Raw genomic sequence first — 21,615 nt, 5'->3', positions numbered from 1 at the left:
TGAGGAATTCTTAACCAGAGAATGTTTGAGAAGCAAATTTTCTTATGATCGGGAAGGGAGGGAGAAGGATTCCTTTTTTTTTTGGCCAAACGCGGCCGCTTAGTTTGTATACTGCTTAATCCGCCCTTGTCGATGAGTATAAATAAAACAACTACCGTTCTTGACTGCTCAGATCCGTTCAGGCTGTAATGATAGGAATGTTCCTTCCTGCAAATTAATCGAACTCACGTTTCAAGAATTTGGAAATATTTTCCTACCTAAATTAAGGCCTCCTTACCCCTTATTCCACTGAGTGAACCCTCTTCAGGGTTTTTATGATCGTATAGAGTGCGTATTTAGTTTCCAGTTCCGTAGTGCAAACCACACAAATAATCTATTAAATCAGATGTGTTAAACTCTTTTGTTCGGCGGGACACTTGTTAAGCCAAACAGCCTTTCACGGGCCGCTTTATCTACCTTCAATATCGATATTAATGGTGGCAGGCCACATACAGGACTCTTAGGGGCCGCCAGACATACGTGGATTAGATAATAAATGAGTGTTTAAAGCTAATACATTGAGAGAATCTTACCTTTCTCAATATCGAAGCTGCTCGTGTCGGATGCTCAAAATACTAAAAATGGAATCTAAAGATAACAGCCAACTGCAATAAACAGATTACGAACCTGAATTTTTATCATAACCCAATGTCTCACAGCCGCTTATCGCCAATCGTCTGCGGGCTGTAATATATAACCTGCCTCACCTATATCGTCTGGCAGTCCTAATTAATCGTTGTTTGTGTAAAGAGCATGGTACGAGCAATTCTTTTTTGTTTTGCCCTACTCGTGGCATTTTACAACGTAGAAGCAAGAAGTAAGTAAACATGTTACATGGAGTGTTTTATTCTACCCAATCTATGCAATGCAAAAACTGATTGATAATCGACGTAATATCCACAGAACCAGTGGTTTGCTACTACGCATCATGGTCAACATACCGTCCAGGTAGAGGACAATTCAACGTGGAAAACATCGATCCCTTCCTATGTACCCATCTCATTTACGCATTCTTTGGAGTGAACGACTCTGGCGCAGTGACGATACTAGATCCCTGGTTAGATCTGGATAGTGGCCGAGGAAATATTCGACTCTTTAATCAACTACGAAACCAGAATCCTAATCTCAAAACGCTGGCCGCTATCGGTGGTGCAACTGTTGATCGAGTCATATTTTCTCAAATTGCTGCCAGTGCGTCCTTGCGTAGTATCTTTGCACGAAACGCACGAGACTTTTGTCTCACCCATGGATTTGATGGAGTGGATCTTGGATGGGAGTTCCCAGCCATGCACGACGGTGATACCGCACCGTATGATAAGCGGAATTTTGTGTTGATGCTATCAGAGCTGGCTCTTGCGCTGCGCTCTCACGGTTTGTTGCTAACAGCGGCACTTGCCGCCAGCGAAACAATTGCTTCCATTTCGTACGACATTACCGGTATAGTGCCACACTTGGATTTCATTAATCTGATGGCGTACGACTACAACGGAGCGTGGAGCAATTTCACGGGCCACAATGCACCGCTCTTTGCCGGGCCTTCCGATCAGAATGACTTTCAACGAACACTTAACGTCCAACACAGCATCAACTATTGGCTAAGCCAGGGAGCTCCCGCGTCAAAAATGGTCCTGGGTGTTCCGGCTTACGGGCGTACCTTCACATTAGCCAACTCTGCTGTTAATGGATTACGAGTACCAGCGGAAGGTCCCGGACATCCCGGACCGTACACAAGCCAATACGGTTACATTGCATACCACGAGGTTTGTGGCTACTTGTCATCCGCAACTGGTTGGCATCGTGTATGGGAACCAATTCAAAAAATTCCTTACACCTTCTCCAATGACCAATGGATAGGATACGACGATAGGCAAAGCATATGGGAAAAGTGTAACTACGCTAACAGTCAACAACTTGCTGGTATGATGATGTGGTCGATTGATATGGATGATTTTCGAGGAAACTGTGGCACCAGTTTTACTCTGCTCAAAACTGTCAATGAATGCCTAGTGTAATGTTAGCATGTTGTGAAAACTTGTCGCATAAAAATTCTATTCATAGTCAATATTTGTTTAAGTCAAGTGAAAATAATTGCTTTAGTAATAATTATAATATGGTATTCCTCCATTTCATGTGCAATAGTGTGTAATACTTAAGCATTTACTTAGTATTTCTATATTTGCTAGAACAATCAAATACACGGTCGTAGATCTTTTATAATTGTACTGTACTTTATTCTACTTTTCTTTTTCCTGTAAGTGTAATGTATAGGAATACGGGACAATCTAGATCAATTTTATAAAATCCAGTACATAAAGGTTGGCCCGGTATCGTGGTACAGTGGTCAAGTCGTTCAACTTAACAACATACCCGTCTTGAGCTCAAGCCCCGAATGAACCGTCCCCTCATACGTAGGACTAACTATTTTGCTATGTGTAATCAATAAGTCACTGAAAGCCAAGTACATTGTACCACTTGCCAAGTCCACATTGTAGACAGGGCTTGACCGACAACGGCTGTTGTGCTGCTATATTTTTTAAATTATAAATATTCTTTGTACAACATGAAAATTTATGTAATGTAACAATTAACTCATGAACTACGTCAAAAATAGGAAGTTTAAAGAACGTCAACACGTCAAAATGTCATTCAATAAACCGCACTCAATCCAGTGACGATTGCCGAGCGTATACTGTACATGAATGGTTAGCAGCGTTATAGAAACCGTTGGTTTTATGTACTTATGACAGCTTACTTGTAAAAGACAAACACAGCTGACCTGAGATTTGTGATTCAATTCAATCTCTCGGTATGCTTTTTGTAATGTGCTACTTTTCTTTACTGCTAACAAAAATTCAACAACTGTTATAAGCATAAAAACAAAACATGTAAACAGTCCAACTAAACATCGCGCCACAAAACAACAAACAAAAGTGACCCATGAGCTCAAAAAACACTACAATCATCGCTCCATGTTCAGTATTTGTTTTCATAAGTGGTTGACCTATTTTTAGCTACTTTCGTGAAGGTATTCGACGAACGAACTTCGTTTATTTTGTCGAACGAACGAGTCGCATCACGCCGTGAGTGTCCGTACTTTCCCTTCCGATCGCTTCAGCCGCATCGCCAACACAGCATACGTTACCAGAATGCCATGGTTTGGTCCTTTTCTGTAAGAATTTAAATTAAGCATGTAAGATACAAAGTTTCAAATTTCAACCAATAATTAGTTTTGAGGTATACTCTTCAATGCAGATTTTTGCAAAATTCACACAAAACACTATAAGCAACATATCTACTTTTTTCTTTAATTTTTTTTATTTTTTAAATTTCCTCAACAGTGTATTTACCACTGCATAGAGTTTTAGCTGTCTGAGATGCATCCCATCAGCCGCAAACCACCAACTAAGACAAGCATCTTTGAAACATCCCACACACATGGCCTAAAATTAGCGCTGGCATTTTGCGCATAGTCGCGATCGCTTACTACTGCCCAGACATGGAGCAGCATGATCGAATGAAACAAACTTCAAAATTTTTAGACAGTCAGCCCGAATTGGTTCTCCCTTCTTTATTTACCTCCAATGAACGATTTTCTTATTTCGTCCACACCTTGCATTCGGCTCCGGTGAGTCATGGAGCGGACAAATGTCTTAATTTATTTACGTTCATCATTTATCTTTATGTAAACTAGTAACTATCACTTGCTTGATCCTTCAGTAGACATTCCTTGTTTTTAACAGGCTATTTTGTTTATTATCTTCTTAACCTTTCTTTGTTGTTTCTTTGTGGTACATATTCACCATTGTTTAGCCTGTGTTAAAGTCTTTTGTGATATTGATCGTATATTGTATTCCAACATTTTTTTTTACTTTTTTATAACCTTTTTATATTGCTTTGTATTGTTATGCAGAATTCGTTGGACGAATAGTTAAATATTTTGTTTAGTTTGTCGTTAACATTTCATCCACAATATGAAAATATTTCTAACAAATAGTTGAAAACTCTATAAACCCATTCAGTTCTGAGCAGAGAGTAGCATACACAAACTGTGTGACGAAAAAGAGAACACATTTTTTTAAGATAGAGCGCAAAGCATATCAAAAGGTGTGCGTTTGTAAATATCATCCAATTTCGCAACGGCACGTAGGTTGTTAGTTAGATACAAATATAATCCTTACTAACCACACACACACGTACATACTGAAAACACACTATTGCACACACATACCACTGACAAACTCGTTGGTATGGAAAATTATAGAATATATTTAGAAACTGAAGCAACCACACAAACAGGACAGAAAGAGTCGGCTTCAGTTCGTTTCACACTGCCAAATCAGTTAGTGTTGGTTGGTCAACGGAGAAATACCTAGCATTGGTAACGATCGTTCTTGCTCGCGCCCTCACCACGTTTACTAATACAGAACACTGTCGCTTTCCTCCATTCCTCGACACTCTATCCTCACAACCCTCCTCTAACTGATGCAAGATCTATGACAGTTTCCTAGGAACACCAATGGCAAGATGCGAGTAGGCTGGAATTCTTCAGTCTCTCACACAGCCAATTCCTCCCCCACGCCAAGAAATACGTTGACAACCTAGGATTCTACCTATTCTACAGAGTGCAAATGCTTGCGGCCATAAGCGCACAGTTCATTCGAGTCTGCAATGTAAAGTGAAAAATAGCTAAAAATACAAAACCGAACCACCATATCCTACCTATGCGACACATTTTGACCGCAGGTTTATGATTAGTCGGCTTCTGATGATGATTATGATGATATTTGGCGCTTTTGCTGCCGTTCGATATGTATGTATTAAACGTGAAAGATGTGTATTAATTTTGTAACATCGAATATACAACATGTATACCATTTACAATTTTAACTGCTTACCATTGTATGAGTATGAATATAACTTTAAAAAAAGAACATTAAATAAAACAACGTAAGCTTACCGTAAGCAAAGTAAGCAACCAAACCAATATTAATCAAACTACTCCCAAAAACAAGCCGCAACAATGTTTTCATCCTCTACTAGAAACTATCATGCAAAGCTACACCTTTCCCCTAGGCTCCAATACATGCAACACTATTCTGTATTGTGGGAAACTTGGCGAAGGAAAATGATCTCCAAGCTTAACACAATCCCAGCGATATTCTGGCCAACATTCGCCAGGTTCCGTCATTTTACAAACCCCAACCAACATTCCGTTGACTTCGTTTGTTTTGGTGGGCATAGATATGGCTACTGAGCGCCAAAAATAGACCAATGTAAGGGCATATTCTTTGGAGTATTTGTACGATTTTCACATCATAAATTTCGTGCTATATGGTTTTGTGTTTGGATATGCACACACATGATTCCGTCCATCGTCTTACATTTGTGCGTTGCGTTCTCTTGATATAATAACGGTGTACGATCATTGAACATTTTGGATTGTACGAACAAGACTCCAAATTTACATTTGTCACATATAATAAATGAAAAGCTAGTAATGATATTTTTCAATTCTCCAATAGCCCTATAATGTGGAACATCATCGTCCCCATTCCCCAGCGCGTGTGTCCCTCCTCAATACTGCTGCTGGGTGAATTTAATAAACTCCCTCATTAGTCATACAACTCAACCGTGTACAGGTCCAACAGGTCAGGCAATAAACAAGTGTGAGCGTGCAGCAGACTCAAGACACTCGGGAAAACATCAACAGGAAAGCATCCCCATGATTCAATTCATCAATGGTACAAATATTATTGTTGTCCCACTTACGGTGGCCCTCTAACACTGTCATTTGCATACACGTAAACACATACAAGCAGTTATACCGAGAGGCGGCAGTCATTCCGACGAACCTATTGCGTTTCTCTATCTCCTTGAGTCTTGAACTGCATTGACGGGGATGAAATGTGAGATAATTATCGTACCCAACGCATGGTCATCATGGTAGACTGGTGGTGGAAAGTTGTAACTTTTTCTCGGCTCGTCGATACGGCTAGCGGACACGAAATTCATTCTTCCGCCATTTGCAACACGCACAGCCGTTTTCCAACACACAATTTTGCGATACCAACACACCTTCGGCTCGGCTTAGATGTGTTGGGAAACTAGTAACCGTGCACTGGGAGCGAATGGTCGGGAAAAAACAACATCCGTGACATGAACCGGAGCCGAAGCCGGAGGTTGGCGACGCGGCGGTAGAAACGAGGATGAACATTCCTCCCGACGAATGACGCCATCGGACCTGTGCCGAGCATGAATGTGAACGGCTCGAATAATCTCAGCTTCTGGCACCGAACAACGCGATCGGGAGTGACTGCCGGGAGGGACAAAATATGAGTAAACCGTGAGTATTTATAAAACAATAAAACAATCCGTGCCCGTGCTAATTTTAACACACCTGACTAACGCGAACGGCACGGTTTGATGCGTGCGCAATACGGATCATGGTGTGCGCCGGGAGTGCGATCAAGATCCAACCAATTCGTATGGAGACTCGCTCGCTCGACTCTTGCCACGGCGGTACCATTGCATTGAATAGTTTCCCTCCAACTTGGTCCCTCAGCCGGTGGTTGTGGTGCAGCCGTGTGAGTTAGCGTGCCCAGTACCACTACAAACACATCGAGCAACAAGCCAGCGGCAACCAGGCACATCAACACATACACGATCATCTATCACACAGCAGGAGCGCCAATCTGCGCAAACGCCCTGCTGCATCGGCATGCCGGATCGTATGGAAATGCGAAATGGGTTGAATCCGCTTTCAGAAAAATTAAGACGGGCCCGCTCACGCACACATGCTCGCTTGCACGGATGCGTAAGCCGAACACTGCTCGGGAAACCCGGTGGCCGGTTAGTAGATCACCAAACTTGCTCCGGCATTTATGAAAACCACGGCACCTAGTGTGCTTCTGACAGTCGGTTCAATCGGTGTTCAGGGTGGATTGATCCTGGTTTGACTCTGCCTGGTGGGGGACCTGTTCTCGTGTGTGTTTTTCCCTTCTCTGTCTCTCTCGAAAACGATCGAACGAGTGTAAACCTTCCGTGCGCCGTAGCGTCGGTTACATTCGTGTGTTCCAGGCGCATATTTCCCAACGCCCTGTGCTAGTGTAAATCCGTATTCACGCACAAAAGACGAGCAATATGTCTTCATCCGCCGTTACCACTAAAACGTCCAAGTACACCTACCGTTCGACCGGAGGTGGTACCGCCGATGTCAGCATCGAGTACAGTGCTGACCTGAGCGCTTTGTCCCGACTGGAGGTGAGTTTTTCGAGTCACAACATTCCCGGACGAGCAGTGTGGTGCGCAAGGAACGAAAGGAACTACCGCTGGAACTTCACCTGATACACTGGACAAATCTACACAAGCACACACTCATACTCGTTTTCAACGATACGTACACCTTGAAGAACAAATCTTAAGCTAAGACCAGTGATTTTATCTATTTAGCAATACATTACATTAGTGTTTTTTTTTTCACAGAACATTCACACAGAGAGTTTTGCATTAGGTCGCAATTCAAACTAAACACATTTACAATGCCAGTTTGCTTCTCATTACCAAAAACTACTACCACACTACCACATTCCATATGCATTCCATAATCTACTTAACACATCCTCGACTAAGTACTTCCATTGGTAATAGTGAATGCTTTTCGGGGAGCCGGAAGTGTGTTCAAGAACATTCTCGCGTCATGGTGATAAATGTGAAAATGAAAAATGCCGAAGCCTCTACTGCTAGCGCTCTTGATTGCCTGCTGCCACTGCTAGTACTGCTAACATGATCGGTAAAGTGCCTAGTGTTACGAAATTTAAAAGAAAAATACAGCAAAGCGCAATTCCAGCACCCATTAAAAAGTCCTTAACCAAAATGCTGCCATTGCTAGACCGTGCCACGAAAGTGCCTATTGGTGAATGTTAGTTGACGTTATTCAAGTGATCCTGAACACACAGCTGAAGTGCCTGTTGAGAACTGAAGATTGTTGTAAAGGCGTTATAATAACCTTCCTTAAAACAAGGATATCTCAGCTTAGTGGTGTACATGTGTAGTGCGAGATAGTTTTAGACACGTTTTCATCCCTCCGGACAAAGGAATGTGTATGTGCGTGTGTGTGTGTGTGTGTGTGTTTGTGTGTATGTGTGGAGTGTCCAATGGTGGATAGGTTCCTGTTGAATTCCTCTTCTTACTTGCGTGCATTACCGATTGGCAACAATGCGCTAATAAGCCACGCTCAAACATTCAACGATTTTCTACTGATTTCAGGACAAGATCCGTCTCCTGCAGGAAGACTTGGAGTCGGAGCGTGGCCTTCGCCAGAGGGTAAGTTATGTTTTCATATTAAAGAAAAAAAAAAACTTTAACGATCTGTTCTAAAAATATCGCGCAAAACATTGTGAAAAGATTTTTTATCCGACTCAACCGTGAAGCTATGCTGATTCATCGTTATTCATAGGTTAAATCGTATAAATGAGTTGGTATCGTTTACACATGTGTTTTTTCGAGCATTGTGATTAATTTTGTTACAATGCGTGTAGTAGTTTGGAGTAATCATCATTCTAAATTCCTAACAAGCTTTAATTAGTATTACCTCAGACGATTTTTTCGAACAACGATGCCTTCATTTTTTAAAATAATAGCTAACGATCAATCCATTTATAACGATCTACTACACCCATTTAAAGCGACCTACTCTCTTTTCACACGTCAATCGCACTTCCGGCAGTGACCATCAGTGGTCAGCGGCAGCGCACAAATATTATGCTTTACACCTCGTAGCGTAGGAGTCCTATGTCCATCCGTTTTTTTTTTTGCGGATGCAAATGCGGCCTGTCACTTGAATACATCTCATTTGAAGTGTCGTGATGCGTATTCCTCTCTGTACTCCTACACAATACCGCTAACCTTGGTGTCTTGTCGATTTGGCCCGACCCGTTGATTGGCATGGGCCCGCAAGGGTCTTCAAGTGGCGAAGCAATTACATCATCCCACAGCGCTGAAGCATCACACCTTCGAAGTGAGGATTGTTCCTCGTTCCTTAGACCGGGACAAGGTTTCGTGCTGGTTCTTGTTGCTAGTTTCCTCCACCGCTCAGGTCGACCAACTGTTTGCGAACACCGAACAACCTACTATCGCCGTCCAATGCGAGATGGTTTTCCCTCGAGCACTAAAAATAGCCCCCGCTCCTGCGATCGTACGGAGAAGGTGGTTTTAGATCGCTAGAACGTGCACACATGCGTGTGTTTGTGTCTCCTCTGCGCTGCGAGTGGCGTACGTTTATCGACCGAAAACGGCAAAAGAGAATATTGGCCTTTCGAAAATAGTTTTCCCAGCACCCAGAGCCGTTCGTTTCATTGCATTGCTGAACTTGGATTACAGCTCTACTACTACTGTACTACTTACCCGTAATCTTTGATCATTAGCCCCTCTTTCACACAGCCTCTTTGATAAGGAAAAGTGCGTTACCGTAGTGCTGATACTTACTGCCAAGATCTTGAGGTAACACTTCTCTTCAAGCCATCTGCTAAACTCTACTGCAATGCTTTCGGTAGCATCTCTCGCAATGTCTCCGTCGGCGCATTCCACAGAGGGCAACGCGTTAAAGACCGCGAGCCGCGCGTGTGCCATGCTGCACATAATTGTAGATCTCCCCCCAAGAGATAGGCGAAGAAAAGAGTACATGAATCAGGCACATCGTGTTTTTTGGCAATTAAAAAAAATCGCCGGCAATAAAAACCTTCTTTCTGCCGAGACGTGTGCCGCCAAAAAAATCAAGAATCACGGTTTTTTCTATCGTTTACGATGTTGCTTCGTTTTTGTAGACCAACTTATGATCTGTTGTTTGGGAATGTTTTTTATCCTCAATGCGAATAACACTCATGCAATTAAATATGAAATATTATGCCAATTCCAATGATTTTCCAAGACAATAATTTTAACCCTCACACATATACAACTTCTTCCTCATATCGTTGCCAATCTGCACTACATATGCGTGTCTCCTTGCGTAGGATGTGGCCTCCTTACTTTCCGAAATGCACACAGTGCTGAACACCTATGTGCGGGCTGCTAAAAATAAACCGTCTTCCAACGTTTGGCACAGCTTACCTGCTTTTGGTTCCTGCGCCGAGCGCCGGGTTGCAAAATATTACCGGGTTTTTTTCCTTTCTTTCTTTCTAAAAGTGAATTTCGCCGACCATCTCCGGATAGAATGCATACGAACTTTTTAACCAGTGTTATGACATCGTATTGCATCGGTATTGCATTATTTTTTGGAGCAATGGAAAAGGAAAACTCCTCTTTTCTTCTTCTATATCTTTTTGGAACAAAAAAATATGGAAACTATTTTCTTAAAAACAGAAATTGCACGATATCATGATGTGCTTTTGTACCTTTTTGACACCTTACCTTCCTTCGTATTTTTAATATATCTTATCAAATACACTGAAATAACAAATAATGTTTGAAAACTCAATTAAATCTTATCAGTGTAAGTTATAAAAATTCGCCTCTCTTTCAATATATCTTATTATTGTTCTTGTTTGCTTTAGGAAATACAATCTTAATCAACAAAGTTTATTCGATTCTTTCCCTCTTCTAACTAGATCGAACGTGAGAAAGCTGATCTCAGCGTACAGGTGATTCAGTTGTCTGAGCGTCTCGAAGAAGCTGAGGGTGGTGCAGAGGGACAGGTAACTACAAACCACAGTACTAACATAATAAGCATTCGCATTGAAAATATTTTCGTTCTCTTTTGGCGTCGATTTTTATTCAAGCTGGAGATCAATCGCAAGCGTGATGTCGAGCTGACCAAGCTGCGTAAGCTGCTGGAGGATGTGCACCTAGAATCTGAGGAGACTGCTCACATCCTGAAGCGCAAGCACCAGGAAATCGTCAGCGATTTCAACGAACAGCTTGAGGCTCTGACCAAGTCGAAGCAGCGGTAAACTATCCTTTTCATTTTATTTCCCTCGCAGTAACACTAACATAAACACCATACAATCAATAATCGTTGTGTCCATCTCTTTCGCACTCCTTTTCAAATAACACCCACTCATTCCTCCACCGAGTGGCCACTGTGCGGGTGATGATTAAGTTACGATTCGTCATCTCATTCGCCAACCCTCGCCACCCATTCCGGGCTGTACTCGGACCGACCTTTTTTCGTAACTCTTTGCGCACGTCACACCACACGTTTCGATGCGCTTCTGCGGCTGCTGCCGGTATTTTCGAAGCGCGATCACATAACTACGTACCGCTAATGCGCGACCGCCCATGTTCCATATGGGTTTTCTCACTCACTTTTACGGTTGCGATACTACCATGGTACGCGTGTAGAGAAATGAATTTCATACCGCCGACTGCCCAGGACGTAGACGGTGGTGATTCGGTGCAATCATCATTCCCCAGCGGTATGTAAACAGACCGATGCGTCCCAAGACCGCCAACGAGCGCTTCGCGAGACACAGCGAGCGACGTAAAACCTGGGCAGATGACATGACAGGTTTCGAAGCTGGCGATCTATTTTAAGACCGGGATGTGCTGCTCATTTCTGCGGGCCAAATATGTCGGCTAGCGCACGGTCTTTGCGTTGATCGTTCCACACTGAACGGAGGGACCGAAGTGTAGCTTGAAAATTCAACCCCCACACTAATTTGGGTCACCTGTTGTTTTTTCGCACCTTGCGTAGTTACACATAACCTCTCTATCTCTACACTGTAACACGCTGGATGGATTAATGTAATGGCTGATCCCTTCTGCCTTTCACTTTTCTAGAGTCGAGAAAGAAAAATCGAAGCTGCAGGCTGAGATCTACGAGCTGCTGTCGCAAGTCGAAAGCATTTCTAAGGACAAACAGGTCAGCATCAAGACGATCGAGAAACTCGAGGTCCAGGTCACTGAGCTCAACATCCGTATCGAGGAGCTGAACCGCACGATCGTCGACATCAGCTCGCACAAGACGCGTCTATCGCAGGAGAACATTGATTTGGTCAAGTCGGTTCAGGACCTTAAGCTGAGCGTTGAGAGCATCTCGTTCTCCAAGACCCAGCTGAACTCGCAGCTCGAGGAAGCTAGACGCCGCCTGGAGGAAGATGATCGCCGCCGCTCGATGCTCGAGTCCAGCCTGCACCAGGTCGAGACTGAGCTGGAATCCATTCGTCTGCAGCTCGAGGAAGAGTCGGAAGCTCGCCTGGATCTGGAGCGCCAGCTCGTCAAGGCAAACGGTGAGGCCGGTACCTTCAAGTCCAAGTACGAGGCCGAATGCATGGCCCGTGCTGAGGAGGTAGAAGAGATCCGCCGCAAGTACACGGTGCGCATCACTGAGTCGGAGGAGCACATCGAGTCGCTGCAGGCTCGCCTGAGCAAGCTGGAGAAGGAAAAGAGCCGATTGACCAGCGAGATCGAAGTGCTGATCATTGACCTGGAAAAGGCCAATAACGGTATCCGCGAGTACACGAAGCGCATCGAGATCCTCGAGAAGACCAACATCGAAATCAAGACCCGCCTGGAGGAAACGATCGCTCTGTACGATGCGTCGCAGCGCGATCTGCGCCAGAGAACTGCCGATTTCCAGCGCCTGTCTCACGAGCTGGACAAGACTCGCGAGCAGAAGGATCAGCTGGGACGCGATAACAACAAGCTGCAGAATGAGCTGCACGAGTCACGCAGCACCGTCACCGAATTGACGCGCCGTCTTCACGAGTATGAAGTCGAGCTGCGTCGTCTGGAGAATGAGCGTGAGGAGCTCACGGCCGCCTACAAGGAAGCCGAAGCGGTAAGTGTGCTAAATAACTATTTCGATTGGAAACTAATTTTATAATTATCTTACACATTTTCGCATTTACAGGGACGCAAAGCAGAGGAGAAACGTGCTCAGGCCCTTTCGGCTGAGTATGGCCAGTTCCGTCATGACACTGAGCGTCGCCTATTGGAGAAGGACGAAGAGATTGAAGTCATTCGGTAAGTACGGGCGGTGTTTAATGTTACGCTAGCAATATCAAATGTCACATTGCATTCAATGACGCTAGTCTCTAAATGTGCCAACAATTGCCAACTCGTTCTCACCATAGCGGCCACTATACTTCGACCTACCGGAGTCACGCGTGCTTTGGTATATAAACGAATTAAACAATTGTTCTAAACAATTAGAAACCTTATGGTATCATCGCCTGTAAAAGGTTTTGAGGTCAAGCATATATGCTTATAGCTGATCACAAAACCACAACCAGGTGGCTCTATTACGAGCATTAGATACGAGACGTACAACAAGATCGCTCTTTGTACTTTGAACTACCAGGCGCCTCCATCTGCGTTCCAGTGCAAATATTATTTTGTTCAAATTATTTTTAAGCTAACAAAAGTGTATACGCTAACTCAAGTGTTCGAGCAACATTCATCAAACATGCAACTGATTTTACTAGTTATAACCTTTATATCAGATAGCGCAAGCTCAGCATCCGTTTTCGCTAAGCGTGTGTGCCACTTTCTGCAATCCATTATTTTGTGCCACTTTCAGCAACGACCTTTAAATAACCGTTCTTTTAAATCAAACAATCGTTGTCACCTCTTCCTAGAACGCATTAACTGCAGTTTGTTGACCGCAGCCAATGAAAGTCAATCGATCCACTACTGAGCACGACTAGCACGAGTTGTATACGAAAATATCTCATACCCGTGCACGTTTTCTTTGCTTCCTGCATTCGATAATCAGCTTGTTCTTGGATGGCGGTACCACACGGCTCTTGACAGTGCTCCTGAAAGTGAAATAAACTTGACGGGTGTGAACGCTCTAGCGCCTAGTAGTGATTACCACAAACGCTGTATCGAGTAAGCTGATCATTCTAATGATACTTGTTTCGTTACCTCATCATTGACCGAGCACTTTCGCTCGTGTTCATTCGATTGATTTCGCTATCGCGACGGTTTTCTCATTCTAAGCTGCTGCCACTGACCTTACTTTCAGTCGCCAAATAGCCAAGGTGAAGACCAGTTCAGTGATCAATAAACGACTGTTCTACTTTATTTGAAATATTCATTTCGCCATTTGTGCAATTGTTGGTTTCAGAAACTTTCATCTAAAAAATCTCATTTAGTACGTTTGAAACTATTGTCAGAATTCATTTTACTATTAAAGCAATTCGTATTTTTGGCAAACATCATAATCAACAAATACCCTTTCTATTTTGATGAGACCAATTTCTACTTGTGAAGTGTCACCAAAAATATAGTGAACCAATAAAATATGATTTGATAATGATAGCTCTTGACAAATTAAATCGCACCGTAATTGACATCGCGAGGTGCTCCAGAAACGGTGAAAGATTTGTAATGTTTTACTTTCTGCAAAAACAAACAAAACATCGTGAAGCATGACAGATATTATCATGTGATCGTCATGTGAAACGTGTGGTGTATGTCTTGTGGCGCATACTTATGACATGCATATTTAATTTGAGTAGAGAAAATTTTAAATGGTTGTTATTGATGTGCTGTGCACCGAATTTTTCAGAAAAATACAACGAGTTACGTATGAAAATACGGCCGAAGCCGTAATAATGTGAATCTAAATTAATAATAGTCTGTGTTACGTCAATTCGGAGATACGCGGTTTCAACATTTAACAGTTTATGTGCCAAACCGGTACAATTTGCTAAATGAGTTGTCCAATATAAGAGTAGTAATTTTATTCAAAAAATACCCGTTCATTTTGGCTCAAAGTTCGTGAAATTTGACTTATGTGGATATTCATAACCACGTATGTCGGGATCAGACTTGAAAATGGGAAATCTGGTCATATTTTACGATTACAAAAGGATTAGACTTATTTAAAAAAAAAAAACTTATTACAAAATGAAAAAAACAAACTTCCGCAACACTTCATGTTACATTTCTTTGGGTATTTCGAAACTTGGCTGGCTTCATCGAAATGGAAGATAACAGTTATATGTACGCATATTCTTGCTCATTGTACCACAAACAAGCAAGTAGTCACGTTCTATTATTTTCGACAGTTAAGGATCAGAACGTGAACACCATAAAATGTTACACACGTCGTAATTGCTCAATTAAGTTACGTGTGGAAACATGATGTACAATGTGTGTGTGTGTGTGTGCTTCTTTTATAGATTTCACATCTGAGTGCCAGCAAAACAGTGCCCCCTCCTCCGTAAGGCACGATCCTTAGTGCGTAATTCGCACGCCCGTCTAATCATTGCCATCAGTGCATTTCATTGTCCTTTATCATGATCTAAAAATACATCAGATCATTTGTTCTATTTCGAAAAGGTCTCAATGTTGTTTTTGGTGCTTTCGTCACATCACTGGTGTTTTCTTATGACATTTCTTCTTTCCCGTGATGTAGCATCGAATCTGTTCGTTCGCAGTTTGTCGTAAGCAGCCTCTTAGCAAGACACTAGCAAACAGGGCATAGAGAAAAGCAACGTGTGTGTGTGTGTGTTGCTTTGACTTGGGCATAGATGGGGAGGGTATAGATACCACAAATTAGGCAAAGGAAGTAAGAAAATAAGTAGCGACTCTTTCTAACAGCAACAACGGGACGTGTGTATTTGTGCCAGCTTTAAAGCCATCGCAATACTGGGAGTTCTATTGGTTGCCGTGCACACCAGTTGAGGTATTCGCAGTTCTCTCACATTTTGTGGTTGTGTGCGCTTCCTTCTTCGTTCTCGCTCACACTTCCTTTACGGCATTGAGTGATACAGGCGCGATCTAGATGGCACCACTGTTTGCGTTGGACAACCGGTGCGAAAGACGCGAGAGGCTCATCCCCACTCAGATCTACCAAAACAACTACGGACATGCGATGCACTACTACCAACCCATGATCGACTACCTCGATACGAAGAGTGCGAGTGCCGAGCAGTCCCCTCTACCCGATCCGCGCTGCCCGTACCTGCCCTACACCGAGGAGCGCGGTCTAAACCGCTATCACACAGGGTACTTCCACTTCCGACCGTACTCCGACCGGGAGGTTGTCCGACTATCTGAGGCAGCAGTTGACACGGCGGAACGCTACTTACCCGATTACCGATTCGATATAAAGCGCTCAGTACTCAGTGTGACCGCGACTGCCGACGCAGCTAGGCTCAAGAAGCACGTACCCGCGGACAGTGTGATCGATCGTTACAATCGGAAAGTTGCCGTACGGAACGCACAGCACGCAGCCGACGACAAACGTGACAGGATGGCACTGACTAAGCGCACCCATTTTTACGGTGACCTCAAGGGCTCGGACTCGGATCTCTCGCCGGAGCTGAAGAAAGCGATCAAGGGAAAATCGGCCGATCAGATCAAGAACATCTTGCTGAACGAGTCGCGCCGGACTCGCGAGTCGGAGGAACGTTCCCTGAACCAAATCAGCAGCCGGTTCAGCTCGTCTGTGTCCCGCCAGGCGGTAGGTAGCCGTGCCAACAGCGAGGTACGCTACATTGTCAAGCGATCAACTAGCACCGTCGACGTTAGCCAGGCTGCCGAGGAAGCCTCCACTCAGTACAAGGCTGTCCACACCTCCGTCGATAATGTGCGCCGGGAGATTAAGAACTTTGCCGTCAAGACACAGGAATTCCTGCACGACACCAGGTGAATTACTACAACCGTGACATTCACCTTCCATCCAATAGCCATGCCTTTCCCCGAACTTCCTGTATAGGTCATAGAAACCTTCCCAAAATGTTGATCTGCTGTTTTGTGCTGCTATTACTCACTACCTAAAACGGTTCTTATCAAAATAGGCAACAGCTTGCCTATTTCGACGCATATAGTTCAAGGCTGAGTTCAGCCAAATAACTTATAATTGATTATTACTGTGATCTTGTCTTGCCCTACCCTTCAATACCAAAACACACCCACACATACGTGCTCTATCTCTAGTTCTTTTAATTGCGTTGCAATTTATTTTACTGTCTTGTTTGCTGTCGACCTCCAGAAAATCTATCTTCCTGCCAACCAAGGTAACGTAACGAGTTTCTGCAATCTTACCAATGTCCAAGTTCTTGATCTTTCTGCATCTTTCTATATCTCTCATCGTTCTCTATATCTTTTTTTAACGTCCGCCTTAAATCGGTCCCACTACTAAAATGCATCCATCAGAAGACTTGGTCTGATTTGCAATGACCTCGAATGTGAGTGTTTTCTCGTGTGACATACTTACAGTTATGCAAATATTTCATACCATCACTCTATTGTACCACGCGCGTGCGTCTGATCATTTCCTGTGCAAATTTATAAATCTTACGAGTCGACTTTCCTCTTCTACATCGTTACCCATACCAAATACAAAGCTTCACCATTCATCAAGTTCACAAACCCTGTTAAGAGACATATTAAAAAAAAAGCCCCATCCACAATGAAACAAAACTGCTTATAAATATCATGCAGAACGGTCAGTTTAATGATTTCGAGGTTATAGATATATATATATATATATATATATATATATATATATATATATATATATATATATATATATATATATATATATATATATATATATATATATACACTAACACTTGTCGCTTTGTTCATGAGGTCTAAAGGCAAAGTGCTCGTGCAGTATTAGACTCGCAGATGTCAGAAGTCTGACGAACGAACAAACGTCCACACAAGATCGTCCATTTTTTTGTTTGCGGTCTATAGATACCGGGGGTATTTTTTGTTACTGGTTTGGCATTCCTTCGTTCCGAGTGTACGAAAAATGTTATTTGTGGGATTTTCTGCTACCCCTGACACCCGGGCCTGTTTATACCTTACCTTGAACTGCTTTCGTCTAGGCATTCCCGTTTTTCGTGCGGATTGAAACGCAAGGCGACTTCGGGTTTATTTATTTGTATTACGAATGTCTACTATGTAACGTTACCGCTTACGCTCACCGTGTCAACCGAAGGCTTAATTTATTACATAAATATACACTTACTTTTCTCCCGTCAACATCGTTCGCCACTTCAAAACCTTCAAAGCCGCAAAGATCACACCACAGCCTGTTCGATGTAAAGTCGTTTATTATTAATATTTGTTGTGAAGAGATATTGTGCAATAGTTTTGAGGCTTTTTTGCACTCCCTTGGTTTAGACCTTGGTAGTTTAAATGTATTTTTTAGATTCTTTTATAAATACCACATACTTATACAACACATTTTAAACTGTGGTTCAAACTCTTCCTTTGCCGAAGATAGTAAAAACTCTATATCTAAAATTACACATATATTTTACATTATTTTACTCCATCTACTTACCAACACATCATCAAGGAGCAACGAGTCTCACCGATATTTTACATTCGAGTCCATCTGCGAGATCTAATAATAATCGCAACGAGACCATTTGGAGACTTTGGCTAGATACCAAAGCCGTCATGGTGCATATGTTTTTACTTTTTGTTTGCTTCATTCCTTAATTCATAACGTAAGCACTGTCTGTGTCAATCGAAAAATGTGTCAAATGTTTTATTGTGACAAATAGGGTAATTTGCAGTCTAATGATAAACACGATCGACTTTAGCAAATGGGGTGTAAATTTCGTTATTATCTGCACTGTCTCCTTATAGCAAAGAGTGACTACCTAAAAACTTTATAAAATTTTACATAATGCTTTATATTTAAGCATAGATAAATCCGCTATGAACTTCAAGAAAATATTGTTAATTTAATTATCATCAATAATGCATATAGAACTACTTCAAGCCTGGTCATAGTGTTTGAAGGTTCATTGTTCACTGAACTCAAATAGTATTGTTTCTAGTAATCTGCTTGACATGTAATTAAAACACGGTTACAGGTATTGTCTAACATCCTCTGTCTCGACCATATGTATGATTCACTACACCTTCAATCAACGGGAAATCCGTTGATTGCGTAGCATCATCTTATGCGATGAAGCAAAAAAGTGCGAGCCGGCAGAAACGGCATTTGTTGTCGTATTATTTTATTTTTAACTATCTCCTATGCTAAAAGCAAGTGGTACATGGTATCAGGACAGAGGACAATTGTAACCCACATCCGAACAGAATGAATCATCGCGTTGCGATTGTACCACACTTTACACACTTTCTACAATACACTTTTGGTGTGTATTTTGCTTCTATCCGCAGCAAGCAGACGAGCATCGAAATCGAGCAGCTGAATGCCCGCGTTGTCGAGGCTGAGACCAAGCTTAAGAGCGAGGTCCAGCGCATCAAGAAGAAGCTGCAGATCCAGATCACCGAGCTGGAGATGTCGCTGGATGTGGCCAACCACACCAACATCGAACTGCAGAAGACTATCAAGAAGCAGTCGCTGCAGTTGACCGAGATGCAGGCTCACTACGAGGAGATCCAGCGCCAGCTGCAATCCACTGTCGACCAGTACGGCATTGCTCAGCGTCGCATCCAATCGCTCTCCGGCGAGCTGGAGGAGATCCGCATCAACTACGATTCTTCGCTGCGTGCTAAGCGTCAGGTGGAGGTATCTCTCGAGGAGGCAACCACTCGTATTAACGAGCTGAGCGTTGTCAACGCCAACTACGCTTCGCTCAAGGCTAAGCTTGAGACCGAACTGCAAACCTTGGCCGTTGACTACGAGGAAGTCACCCGTGAGCTGCGTGTCAGCGATGAGCGCTACCAGAAGATTCAGGTATGTTACCGCTTTAACCTCTTACCTCAAATCAACATCCTGACAAACTCATTTCCGTTTTAAAGGTTGAGCTTAAGCACACCGTCGAGCTGCTGCACGAGGAACAGGAAAGAATCGTCAAGATTGAAGCCATCAAGAAGTCGCTGGAAGTTGAGGTTAAGGTAAGAATGACGCTAATAGGTTCACAAGCAGCGGCTAAATGGCAGCGTACAATAACATACCCATATGTTCACAGCAACTGTCCGTCCGTCTGGAGGAAGTCGAGGTTAATGCCGTGGCTGGTAGCAGACGCATCATCAACAAGCTTGAGGCTCGCCTGCGCGACATCGAAGTTGAACTGGACGAGGAAAGACGAAAGCACGCCGAAACGATCAAGATTCTCCGCAAAAAGGAACGCTCTGTCAAGGAAGTGTACATTCAGATCGAGGAGGATCAGAAGAACATTCAGATTCTGCAGGACGCCCTGGAGAAGGCCAACCAGAAGATCGCTGCCTACAAGCGTCAGCTAACCGAACAGGTATGACGACCGTTACTATGCGCCCTTTACTTCATAGGCACTCATTCATACGGTAAACTAATTTAATCTGCCTCATTCTACAGGAACAATCCTCACAGCAGTGTGTCACCAAGGTTCGCCGTTTCCAGCGAGAGCTCGAAGCTGCCGAAGACCGTGCCGATGTGGCTGAGAGCAATCTGAGTCTGGTCCGTGCCAAGCACCGCACGTTCGTCACCACCTCGACCGTGCCCGGATCGCAGGTCTACCTGGTTCAGGAAACTACCCGAACCATCAACGAAACTTCATCTTAAATTTAGCAATGTCCCTTGCCGCCAGAGTGCCCTTACAGTTGGCCGAAGCGTCGTTAATCCTGGAAGAATATGCGGCGACTGAAAATCGGAACAAGCGATCTAGCAACCTCCAGCCGGGCCGATCATGTGGGTTACCACTCTGAATACCGCACGCAGCCAATTGGTTCTTTTCATTATTTTATCCAGTTTCGTTCAAATACGGTCATGTGTACGTGTTGTGTTTTGCAGAAATTCTATGCCCTTACTTGGTCCATAGCTCTTCTCCATTTTGTTCTTGCCTTTCCTTACGTTCACTGTTTTATATATCCCTTTTTGTTATGTATAGTTATGTTTAACATTAGTGTCTTCCTGTTTTTATTTTATTACGAAACAACGTTAGAAGGATAAAACACAGCATCAGCTGGAAAGTTATTCGAACATACACAAATCGACAAACCAGACAAGAGCGCTCACTGCGTACACAGATAACATCTGAGAAGCTGTATATCAACAAAAGCTCTTTACATTAGATATTTTAAATCTTAACGAAATTGTGCTTGTTTGTGTCATATGAACTCGTTTACTATGTGCTGTTCGTCGTTGCTGCTCTGAAGAAATGTGGATACTCTACCCTCTCGATCATGGGTCAACGCGATCTACCGACCTGAGCCAACTTTAAAAAGATCAACTATGATGAGGCTGTAAAACAACTGAAAAGCCAAACCAGAACAGCACACAAGTCGCTTGTAAAGGAAAAAATAAAGATTACTGATAAAGATTATTTTACCAAAATAACAATGCTACTATGGAGTGTTATTGCTAGTAGACGATTTTAAAAAACGGTATTCAAAAGGCATAACGCATGCAATGTTGTGAACGAGTGGATCTATGATTTTTTTACGCATGTACTGTATGATAAAGATTTATTCTTAATAAAACAAATCATCTAAATTAATATTTATCAATTGAACTGCATATCGCATATTGTCATCTTACCAACAAACGATGCAGTTCCACTTTCCATAATTGTGAATGCTTTACAATATGCAGAATATGTGTGTTGTGATTCGAATTAGATCTGAGCAATGATTTGTAATGATAAAATTTATTCAATTAGATTTTCTCAATCCTATATGTTTTATATTAAAATTGTCATATATTACTTAATT

The 21,615-nt window shown here is 42.8% G+C and overlaps 2 protein-coding genes across 2 annotated transcripts; both read left to right on the top strand.

The window, feature by feature from the left end:
• The first annotated feature begins 762 nt into the window (after positions 1-762).
• LOC121593315 (chitinase-3-like protein 1) lies at positions 763-2,261 on the top strand. Its single transcript, XM_041915567.1, has 2 exons — positions 763-856; positions 943-2,261. Exons 1-2 carry the CDS (start codon positions 793-795, stop codon positions 2,049-2,051), a joined length of 1,173 nt encoding a protein of 390 aa, XP_041771501.1. The 5' UTR covers positions 763-792; the 3' UTR covers positions 2,052-2,261.
• A 4,655-nt stretch (positions 2,262-6,916) lies between these two features.
• Positions 6,917-21,403, top strand: LOC121593314 (paramyosin, long form). Its single transcript, XM_041915566.1, has 10 exons — positions 6,917-7,299; positions 8,305-8,361; positions 10,644-10,730; positions 10,815-10,981; positions 11,815-12,814; positions 12,887-12,999; positions 19,141-19,660; positions 19,726-19,821; positions 19,896-20,177; positions 20,261-21,403. The coding sequence occupies exons 1-10, from the start codon at positions 7,180-7,182 to the stop codon at positions 20,465-20,467; spliced, it is 2,649 nt and encodes an 882-aa protein (XP_041771500.1). The 5' UTR covers positions 6,917-7,179; the 3' UTR covers positions 20,468-21,403.
• Positions 21,404-21,615: the final 212 nt, after the last annotated feature.

This window comes from Anopheles merus, chromosome 2L (assembly GCF_017562075.2).
Source record: "Anopheles merus strain MAF chromosome 2L, AmerM5.1, whole genome shotgun sequence".
NCBI classification, from domain to species: Eukaryota; Metazoa; Arthropoda; class Insecta; order Diptera; family Culicidae; genus Anopheles; species Anopheles merus.
Note: the sequence above shows the minus strand (reverse complement) of the source record. Positions and strands in the feature narration are given on the sequence as shown.